This window comes from Physella acuta, unplaced genomic scaffold (genome assembly GCF_028476545.2).
Source record: "Physella acuta isolate Inbredline_101_S28 unplaced genomic scaffold, ASM2847654v3 ptg000171l, whole genome shotgun sequence".
Lineage (NCBI taxonomy): Eukaryota > Metazoa > Mollusca > Gastropoda > Physidae > Physella > Physella acuta.
Window position 1 is genome coordinate 642,527 of NW_026731690.1, and position 11,833 is coordinate 654,359.

The 11,833-nt window shown below is 39.3% G+C and overlaps 1 protein-coding gene across 1 annotated transcript; it reads right to left on the reverse strand.

Moving 5' to 3' along the window:
- Window positions 1-2,872: 2,872 nt before the first annotated feature.
- LOC131936204 (adhesion G-protein coupled receptor D1-like) lies at window positions 2,873-10,775 on the reverse strand. Its single transcript, XM_059293117.1, has 5 exons — window positions 10,628-10,775; window positions 10,193-10,262; window positions 4,571-4,637; window positions 4,284-4,369; window positions 2,873-3,014 (listed from the first exon to the last, which is right to left on the reverse strand). Exons 1-5 carry the CDS (start codon window positions 10,773-10,775, stop codon window positions 2,873-2,875), a joined length of 513 nt encoding a protein of 170 aa, XP_059149100.1.
- Window positions 10,776-11,833: the final 1,058 nt, after the last annotated feature.

Below are 11,833 nucleotides of genomic sequence, written 5' to 3' on the forward strand. Positions count from 1 at the left end.
TCAGATATCTTAGCACGTCTTTAGCGCTAACGTATATAATTAAATCAAACAGTCAATACTTCAGATATATAGCACGTCTTTAGCACTAACGTATATAATTAAATCAAACAGTCAATACTTAAGGTATCTAGCACGTCTTTAACACTAACAAGATCTAATAATTATTTTATGATGACATTTAAATATTGATTTAATAAAAGTTATTTGTAACCAAAAAAACAAATTTGATAGTTTAATAAAGTTGTCCGCAACCTAAAATATACACTGTGGCAAGATGCAATGCAGAGGCGTAGCGACGGGGGGGGGGGGGGGCGGGGCGGGGGGTACATATGTCCCCGGGCGCCGACCTCAGAGGGCGCCAAAATGTGTTGGAAAAAGAAATTGAAAGTTTGAAGGGGGGGAGGTGTAAATTGAAAGTAGGGGGGGGGGGAACTAATCAAAAGTTTGAGGAGTGGGGTGCAAACTGAAAATTGAAAAGTTGTTCCCGAGGGGGGGGGGGGGGGGGGGGGGGAAGGCGCCAAATTGAAAGTTTCTCCTCGGGCACCAGGAAGTGTCGCTACGCCTATAATGCAGTGTAGATCTTGATATAGCATAACCATGACAATCTTCAATCAAAAATATATTCCACGACTTGATATACTTTTTCTGTAACTTACCCAACGCAATCTCAATACAAACTGGACATACTTTTTCTGTAACTTACCCAAAGCAATCTCAATACAACCTGGATATATATTTTTTTTGTGTAGGTTTCCCAAGACAATCTCAATACAAACTGGATATACTTTTTCTGTAACTTACCCAAGGCAATCTCAATACAAACTGGATATACTTTTTCTGTAACTTTCCCAAGGCAATCTCAATACAAACTGGATATACTTTTTCTGTAACTTTCCCAAGGCAATCTCAATACAAACTGGATATACTTTTTCTGTAACTTACACAAGGCAATTTAAAACAACAATGTGTTAAGCTGTTGGGCGGAGCTTAAAATTACTTACCCACGTCAACATTATACCGGCACTTGAGTCCAAGTGGTGTGAACGGTACCTTCTCACTAGGGATCTAATGCCATCCTTCACCTGTAAGATGACGAAGATGATGATTTAGTATGTATATGCGAGGCTCGCCTTTATGTCATACTTAAAACTGACGAACTGTAAGATGACGAAGATGATGATGAAGTATGTATATGTGGGGCTAGCCTATATGTCATACTTAAAACTGACGAACTGTAAGATGACGAAGATGATGATTTAGTATGTATATGCGGGGCTAGCCTATATGTCATACTTAAAACTGAAGAACTGTAATATGACGAAGATGATGATGTAGTATGTATATGCGAGGCTCGCCTTTATGTCATACTTAAAACTGACGAACTGTAAGATGACGAAGATGATGATGTAGTATGTATATGCGGGGCTAGCCTATATGTCATACTTAAAACTGAAGAACTGTAAGATGACGAAGATGATGATGTAGTATGTATATGCGGGGCTAGCCTATATGTCATACTTAAAACTGAAGAACTGTAAGATGACGAAGATGATGATGTAGTATGTATATGCCTGGCTCGCCTATATGTTATACTTAAAACTGAAAAACTGTAAGATGACGAAGATGATGATTTAGTATGTATATGCGGGGCTAGCCTATATGTCATACTTAAAACTGAAGAACTGATCAGAACGGATCTTGCACAAAGTATTTCATGGGCAGTTTACGAGTTAACCTTTTCTCGGAATCAGTCTCAATGTTAGCGAATATTAGGACAAAGTTGGCATTTTGTCGGACACAGTCTTAATGTTAGCAAATACCCGGACAAAGTTAACATTTTGTTGAAGGCAGTGTAAATGTTAACATTGGAGGATACGTTGAAAACGATAAAATTAAGTGAAGACTGTCTCAATATTTTTATTTCTCGGAAAGGGTTATAATGTTAACATTATCTCGGAAATTCCTTTAAGACAACGTTTTAAATAAAATAACAACATCGTTATATTTTTAAAAAAGTAATAAATATATTAAGTTCGCCCTTGTAACACTGAGCAGAATAAATGCTGGTTTAAAATTGCTATTTAATAGTGATATACAATTGCACGAAGACAAAACATTACGGTGCTAGACACTACAATGTGTGATATTTTAACAACGGAAACTAAATATATGGTAACACTATTTTTTTAAAACACTAGTACTCAATTAAAATATCAACACATACATACCTGTTGTTGACGCAGGCATTGAAAGATAAAAATAAACAAACCCTGTATGATAAATAGATTTAATTAAGAACAGTCAGTTAATTAAATTAGCGATATACGTGTGATGTAAATTGTAATACAATAGATTTAAATGTATAGATGTTTGCACGGTAAACATCAAATAAAACAAAAGGTATTATGTTTATCTTAACCATATGATTTGCGATATCGTATACCTTTTAAACATTGTGAATATTGTTACAATCGGTTTCTTAGGTATTTTGGCTCGTTTGGGCCAAGTGTAACAATTGTAAATAAACACAATCCATAAAGAGAATCTGTATAATTCACTGGTAATTTTCACTAACAACAAGAAACATGACAATAACAAAACGGACTAGCAGATACACTGTTGACATCACACCACACTGCTTCGTTCACACACTTGTTATATCGCAAGCACACCACTTTCAAGAGGAGGCAACTCACACACACACACTCTCTCTCTCTCTGTGCCTACACATTTTCGTAATAGACATCATCATCACAATATCGTCACAATATAATAGGGTAGGTAAGTAGGTCACCAACCAGTTCTACGGCTCAATAAAACCTGATTGAGCCATAGAGCTGGTTGGTGACCTACTTACCAGCCCTATTGCGTATTAAAGACACCGTACCTGGATTGTGTTTGTGATGGCGAACAGGTACTGGAAGGTCACGTGGGAGCTAGTCAGGGACAGGATGCCAAACAGCCAGGGCAGACCGAGGATAGGCGACAAGACACAGATGGACCGGACGACTGACCTAGGACAAACATAAACAATGGCCACGTGACCAGCATTTTCTTACCTAGTTAATCAGCTTGTCAACCATTTTATGAGGAGCAGAATCATACATTTCCAGCTCTGATGGGTAACTAACTTACGTTAGTGAAAGTACAGGCGGATGGGCATAGTGCTGACCACACTATCTCTTCATATGCCGAGTCACTGAAACAGGTGGACTCTACTTCACCTGCCCTATAGACCGTCAGGTATGGAAGGGGAACTTTACTTTACTTTTAATACTACATTTCACTGGCTATTTTAAACGCTGTATTGAATCGTGAAATTACGCTCCACATAGAGAGTGTCGTGGTCAACTGGAAGAGCTGGCTACTGGACATTACCCCCCCACCCCCAGTCAGTTACCCTCAATTACCACCCTGTCAATTACACCCGGGGAATTACCCCCCCCCCTACCCCCCTCAAGTTAGAATCCTAACTCTAACTCAAATTCTATACCTATTTATTACCTTAATCCTAACCTTAAGAAAAAGACCAAACCTAAGCACTCACCTCAGCTTAAAACTTAACACAAAACCAAAACCAACGCAAGACATTGGTTTAAGCCTAACCTTGAACATGACACTAACCCTAATCCTAGCCCTGACCCTGACCATCACACTAACCCTAGCCCTAACCCTAGCCCTAGCTCTAACCCTGAACTAAACCCTAACCCTAACCCTAACCCTAACCCTAACCCTAACCCTAACCCTAACCCTAATCCTAACCCTAAACCTAAACCTAACCCTAAACCTAACCCTAATCCTAACCCTATTCTAACCCTAACCCTAACCCTAACCCTAACCCTAACCCTAACCCTAACCCTAACCCTAACGGGTAATGTCGGGGGGGGGGGGGGGGGGATATCCGGGGGGGGTAATTGACGGGGGTGGGTAATGCCCTGTTCCCGGAAGAGCTATGGACTCCCAACTCTAAGAGTTCCGAGTTCATAACTCGGTAAGTTGAGGGTCACCAACAAGGGTCACCAAACCATCTAGGGGAGAAAACTCCAAAATTAAAAGACTGCTGCCTTGTTGAATTTTCTTGTATGCTGAAGGTAAATCCCCTTTGATATTACAATTAAAAACAAATAACAAGAAACGTCATTAACATACTGTAGTCTACCAGGCTATCGATTAATCAATCGAAACACAAAACATTGACTTGTCTGAATAGCCATCGTTAAAAGTATAAGCGGATCGGAATCAATAAAATATTTGCGTTTTCGTGCTAAGTATGTGACGCTTACATGGATCTTTCAGTGAGTGGCTTGTTGTTCATAAAATGCGCAGACTGCATGGCTCTAAGAACGAATACAACTATGACAATGTTTAGCTGAAAAAAAAATTGTAAAAATTTAGAGCAAATCGGGACAAAAGTTTAGTATATGTAAGAAAATGACTTTTTTATCTTCATTTCAAATTTGCGCTAGTTTTACTGATACACCAAAGTTTTAGTCTATGTATCATCTAACCAAACAATAAAAATTAAATTAAAGTCATTCTATTTGGTGGATGTGAGCAAGGTCGAACTTACAATAATGATAAAAATCGCCGGGCCGGCGAAAGCCCAATAGAGACCATTTTCCACTGAGAGCCAACAGCTAGACAGAGGACAGCGTAAATTATAATTTGGTGCAATTAAATATTAACTATTTATAACAGCATAACCGAAATCTTAATACATGTTCTTTCATAACACATGTACATTTTGTTTTTACTAAAACGCATTATTTCTTATAAAATGGGGTCATCCATAAATGACGTCACGCTTTTTTGGACGATTTTTACCTCCCCCCCCCCCCCCCTCCGTCACACATCGACAGAAAAAGCCAGACCCCTCTTCCTAAAATGATATCACACCTCATGTTATGATAGATTATAAATATCTATCATGGTGTCTCCACCTTTCCCCCCTTCTTGCTACCCCACAGGTAACGGTACACACCTGGACCTGAGTCCAGCGGTATCGTAAGGCTGACCGGGCCTCGACCTCAGACTGCGGTCGTGAGGGCGGAGCCTGTGTCATGTGACCTGTAGGGTAGGGACGCTACAGTCCGGTCACTCTACCTTCTCCCCTCTTCGGAGGTACACGTTTATTTTGGTGCTTAGGCACTAGCCATTATTACATTATAATTATTTTGGTGCTACGGCACTTGTTCTCCTCGGAGAAATTAAACGTACGTTTGGCAACGTGTGTAGAGGATTGTGTGGCTTCTTTGGAAGGTAATTTACTCTTACTTTTATTAGCTGTAATGTTACAATATTAATTAATAAGTATGGAATGAGTGTAAAACAATGTATGAATGAAAGCATATTTCCTAGTAATGTTTATTGTAGGCCTTATGTAAGGCTAATGTAAATGTATTATCTTAATTTAAAACTTGTATGTGTCTGAATGAATGTGTATATCACACATATGTTAGGAAGTTGTCACATGTATTTTACAGCCGGCTAGCTTGGGGCTGAAACTTAGACGCTACAGAGGTCGTTGTGTGAGCAAGCGTGACCACGCCGCCCTGAAGACCAGTCGCCCATTCCAGGCTACTCCAAGTTGTATTAGTACTACTATACCAATAATTAATGTATTAAAAGTTAAATGTTCTTGAAACTGAATTAATTCCTTAGTCATAATTTTAAACCTTTTACTGAACTCAATATTACTATCAGTTAATAACAATAATAATACAACATTAATAAACTCAATATTACTATTAAGGGACCTCTTGTCCAACGAGACAAACCCTAGACTAACAGGTCATTCTGTAGCTGCGGCTATAGTTATTTATGTGCGGTATGACTCGCTAGAGCATATTTGCCACATTGGGGGCTCGTATCAAAGCTAGATTTTTTTTTTAAATATATATAAATACTGGTACATTTTTATCATATATATATAATTATATATATAAAGGTAGAATTTAATTTTAATTTAATTTTGTTACTTTTTATGCCACAATTAGAATACAATTGTACATCCTTTACTAGTAATTACTTATAGTTTTCAGATTGTTAAAGTCAAAGTTAGACCTAGCTCTACCCACCCTTGATACCACCCAGCTAACTTCCCAGGGTGACTCAGAGCGACCACTGCAGTTTCGGTAAGTGTCTCTTGTTCAGGCAAGTTCAGATACTGTCAGTGCTCTACATTAATTTTTTTTTTAAAAACAGCTAACACTATTTGGGTACCCTGATCAGTGACCACCCTACCATTCCCCCTGTACAAAGGTATCCTACTCTTGACCTAAAGTTGACCGGACGCCATGGCATCCTACCAGGCTACGCAGCGGTCACAGCTAGAGATAAAGCGGGAGGGGGAGGCGTTAGGTTACGCGGGGACAAAGCTTTTAAAATGGGTCAGGGATGAGGTGGACGCGGAACGGGCTAGGGTAGACAGGGAACGGGAATTTAAGCAAGCAGAGTGGGCTAGGGACAAGGAAAAAGAGGAGCGTCAAATTCAGCTGTTAGAGTTGGAAATTAAACGAATAGAGTTAGCGAATCGTAGCAACGAGTATGTGGGGAAGGGGGAGGAGCAAATAGGTGTCGGATCATCGAAGGTGACACTACCAAAGTTTGATGGGGTGGCCGATCACCTAGACTTTTTTCTCCTTCGTTTTGAAGAAGAGGCTAGGCAAAACAGATGGAGGCAAGACTGCTGGAGTAATGAGCTCCGCAAATTAATGCCGGCAGAACTATTGCCAGTGTGCTTTATGGGACACAGAGCGGAAGCAAAAGCTTCCTACGAGGAGGTAAAAACTGCTCTATGTCGTCACTTTCATCTGACAGCACAGGGATATAGGCAAAAGTTTTACGCCATAGCACCTGAGGCTAATGAGTCTATTGTTGCTTATAGCAACAGAGCAAAACATTACCTTACTCGGTGGGTAGACTTGTCAAAAATCGACAAGTCATTTGAAGCCCTCCGTGATTTGATGGTGGTAGATAAACTACTACACACTGTCAACGAGGACGTGGTCAATTTCATCACTGAGAGAAATGACCTAAATCTGGACTCGGTATTAACCCAAGCCGACAATTACATGATAGCGCATCCCGATAAAAACCTAGCACGTATAAAGCATACAACTAAACCAATAGCGCACGTAGGTCTAGATGACAAAGTTAACAATCAGCCCAAGTCGTGCGCCTTCTGTTTTAAAAGGGGACACAACACGGACGATTGTTTCCACCTGAAGCGTTACACGAGTGAGAATGCCGGGTCACGGAGCGAGGGTCACACTGACCGCCAGCCATACTCGGGTCCGGTCAGAAATAACGCCTACCCCGCAGCTGCTGTCAGCAGGGGAAGGGGAGGCTATGGTAGCGCAGCGGTGGGCCAGGTTAGCTCTGGCAACCCTTTTGTTAGCCATCAGGCAGAAGAACAGCTATTGGCAATGTCGGACAAAGATACAAAAGGTGACAGAAAGCATTTTGATCAAATAAGGGATCCTCAGTTAGGTCTTGCATGTTTCGAGGGGGACATAGAATCTAAGAGGGGAACTATAGCTGATGGTGAAGTTAATGGGGAAAAGGTTAAGGTATTAAGAGATACCGGGTGTAGTATTATTGGATGCAGGGAATCGTTGAGTAACGGACAAAACAATAACGACACCGTTACTTGTACTTTATTTGATGGTAGAAAAGTGGTTTATAAAGTGGGATGGATTAGAATCAAATCTCCATATTTTACCGGGTGCACTAAAGCGGCGCTCCTGAAAGACCCGCCCGTGGACTTAATAATTGGTAGCGTGAGTGGGGCGACGATGGGCGATAACCTAGACGTAGCAGCCGCCCTCGTCACAAAGGCACAAACTAAGAAAGTAACAAAAAAGAATGACATTACAAGATTCATCGCTGAATTTGACGTGACTGTTGAACAGTTCAAACAAATGCAGACAAAAGACGAAACGTTAGCTAAGACTAAAATATACGCTCAGACTAAACTGGACCAACACGGACCCTCTGAGTTTTATTTTAACAGCGATGGACTGTTGATAAGACGATACACCGACGGACAGGGCGTCGTGTGGGACCAATTGGCTGTACCTAAACCGCTGCGGCAGGTGGTACTTGACCTGACCCACAGCAACAAGCGGTCAGCTCATGTGGGCGTGGCCAAAATGAAAACTCGAATCTTAGAGCATTTTTGGTGGCCTGGCTTATCTAAGTCAGTATCCTACCATTACAAGACATGCAATGTTTGTCAAACACACAAGAAAACTAAGGGTGGCGCAAACACTGACCACGAAAATAAATCTCAAAACAATTATAAACACTGGGACTTATTTAGAGACAGAATAAAAACCAGTGCAATAAAACTAAAAGCTACAGCTAATACTTATGCTCCAAAGAAAAGACATATTGCTCCAATGATAAGTAACATTGTGTATAACGGTTATAAAAATTATAACAAAGCCTAAAAACAAGAACAGCCTGACAATTAATTCTGAACCAATGCCTGTAACAAAAGACTTACAGAAATGTAGGCGGTCAGAACGGTCACAATACGACGCTAGATAGACAATTCTATATAAATGTATATTTACATAAAATGCATTTGTTATCATGTTTTATTTCAGTTTGATAAATTACATGTTTAGTTAACATGATGAATGTATACTTATTTTACATGTCTTTGCATTTGTTTCATAGAGCACCCACTTTCAATGTAGGGTCTACTATGCACAGCTATTCAATTGAATGTACCAAGTAAACACTTATAAATATAGTTATACTACTCACCATTTCTTTTGGACATAAATGTCATAAAATTTATGATAGTCCTACTTATATATGTAGTTAAAATTGATTACATTTAGCGGTGTAAACGCTTTTGATTTCCTTGATTTTTATGTAATACAGTTGTATAATGTGATCGTACTGTAACCTTTTATTTTACACAATGACAAAATGTATGGTATGTAAGGATTTAATATGAAAAGTGTGTTTAGGTTGCGCTAAAGGTGTGCTTTCAGCAAACCATTATCGCGGGGAGGGGGATGTTATGATAGATTATAAATATCTATCATGGTGTCTCCACCTTTCCCCCCTTCTTGCTACCCCACAGGTAACGGTACACACCTGGACCTGAGTCCAGCGGTATCGTAAGGCTGACCGGGCCTCGACCTCAGACTGCGGTCGTGAGGGCGGAGCCTGTGTCATGTGACCTGTAGGGTAGGGACGCTACAGTCCGGTCACTCTACCTTCTCCCCTCTTCGGAGGTACACGTTTATTTTGGTGCTTAGGCACTAGCCATTATTACATTATAATTATTTTGGTGCTACGGCACTTGTTCTCCTCGGAGAAATTAAACGTACGTTTGGCAACGTGTGTAGAGGATTGTGTGGCTTCTTTGGAAGGTAATTTACTCTTACTTTTATTAGCTGTAATGTTACAATATTAATTAATAAGTATGGAATGAGTGTAAAACAATGTATGAATGAAAGCATATTTCCTAGTAATGTTTATTGTAGGCCTTATGTAAGGCTAATGTAAATGTATTATCTTAATTTAAAACTTGTATGTGTCTGAATGAATGTGTATATCACACATATGTTAGGAAGTTGTCACATGTATTTTACAGCCGGCTAGCTTGGGGCTGAAACTTAGACGCTACAGAGGTCGGTGTGTGAGCAAGCGTGACCACGCCGCCCTGAAGACCAGTCGCCCATTCCAGGCTACTCCAAGTTGTATTAGTACTACTATACCAATAATTAATGTATTAAAAGTTAAATGTTCTTGAAACTGAATTAATTCCTTAGTCATAATTTTAAACCTTTTACTGAACTCAATATTACTATCAGTTAATAACAATAATAATACAACATTAATAAACTCAATATTACTATTAAGGGACCTCTTGTCCAACGAGACAAACCCTAGACTAACAGGTCATTCTGTAGCTGCGGCTATAGTTATTTATGTGCGGTATGACTCGCTAGAGCATATTTGCCACACCTCAGCCTACAACCCCTTTCCCCTTAAAATTGCAGTTTAATTTTTCATACCCCTTACGAGTGTGACGTCATTTATGTATGAACGACCCGAATGTTTGTGCACATTTTATTTAATACTACAATACAATCTAGCCAAGTACCTGTGAACGGCTGCATGTTATTTAATTATAAATAACCCAATTATAAAAACCCAATTATCTTACTACGTCTCCGTGCCATATCCATGAGATTCTGTTATCGCAAGGCACAAGGCTACGATGATAAGAGGTCCACCTTATAAGGTCAATGAACGTGATAAAATTAGCGTGATTTTAATTAAGGTTCAACCTAAAGCTAAAATGTGAGGTTTGACCAAAAGCTAAACAACAAGGTTTAACTACAACGTTAAACATTTTTAACTAAAATGTCTAACTATATTGTTTATACAAAAGCTAAATTATAAGGTTTAACTAAAATAGCAAGCTGTTAGGTTTAACTAAAAGCTTAACTATAAGGTTTGACTAAAACGACAAGCTATAAGGTTTAATTAAAATGGCAAGCTGTTAGGTATACAAGGTTTAACTAAAAGGTTTAACTAAAACGACAAGCTATAAGGTTTAACCGAATCCCTGGCCGACACAGAATGTTCCCCGGCCTACCGTACGTTAGAGGAAGTGCCGTTCGTACGATGGAACGTGACGTCACCACCAGGACGGAGCGCAGCAGATCCAAGCCTTGACTTAACATGGAGAAAAACACGACCAACATCAGATAGTGAAGCAGGATGGCTATCCAGGTACACGCCATCTTGTAAGGGGAGGTAAGGTTTAGTACATTAGTTTACCATTCTTGTGAGGGGAGGTAAGATTTAGTACATTCGTTTACCATTCTTGTTAGGGGAGGTAAGATTTAGTACATTCGTTTACCATTCTTGTTAGGGGAGGTAAAATTTAGTACATTCGTTTACCATTCTCGTTAGGGGAGGTAAGATTTAGTACATTAGTTTACCATTCTTGTAAGCGAAGGTAAGATTTAGTACATTGGTTTAACATCCTTGTAAGGGGAGGTAAGATTTAGTACATTAGTTTACCATTCTTGTTAGGGGAGGTAAAATTTAGTACATTCGTTTACCATTCTCGTTAGGGGAGGTAAGATTTAGTAGTTTACCATTCTTGTAAGCGAAGGTAAGATTTAGTACATTGGTTTAACATCCTTGTAAGGGGAGGTAAGATTTAGTACATTAGTTTACCATTCTTGTGAGGGGAGGTAAGATTTAGTACATTAGTTTACCATTCTTGTAATGGGGGGTGGGGAGATTAGTACATTCGTTTACCATTCTTCTAAAGGGAGGTAAGATTAAGTACATTTGTTTAACATGCGTGTAAGAGGAGGCAAGATTTAGTATTAGTTTACCATCCGTAACATTATTTAGTACATTAGGTAACATTTAGTAAGTTTAATGTATTCGTTTACCATCAATAAAACATAAGAGAAAATGATTCATCAATACACTCTAAACTGAGGCACATGCCGCGCGTATTTAAATACCAAATAAAGGTGTCTTTGTTGATTACTGTAGACTTAATATTTGGTGATTAATTAATGTAAATTGTAAAAACAAAATCAAGCAGGCACCTTATTTTCTGTTTGTTCGATTCCCACCAAAAACAAAGTGTAGCCTAATGTCAAGGCCACTGACAAGTTCACGTAGAAAGCGGCGCGTTCTGACGTCACATATCTGTGGTTGCAGAATAACTCAGGTAAACAAATGAAAGGTGAGGTAAATGAAATGTCAAGCATAAAAGGGTGGGTTAATTAAAAACTAAATACACCAGTAAACAAATGAAAGGTGAGGTAATTAAAGT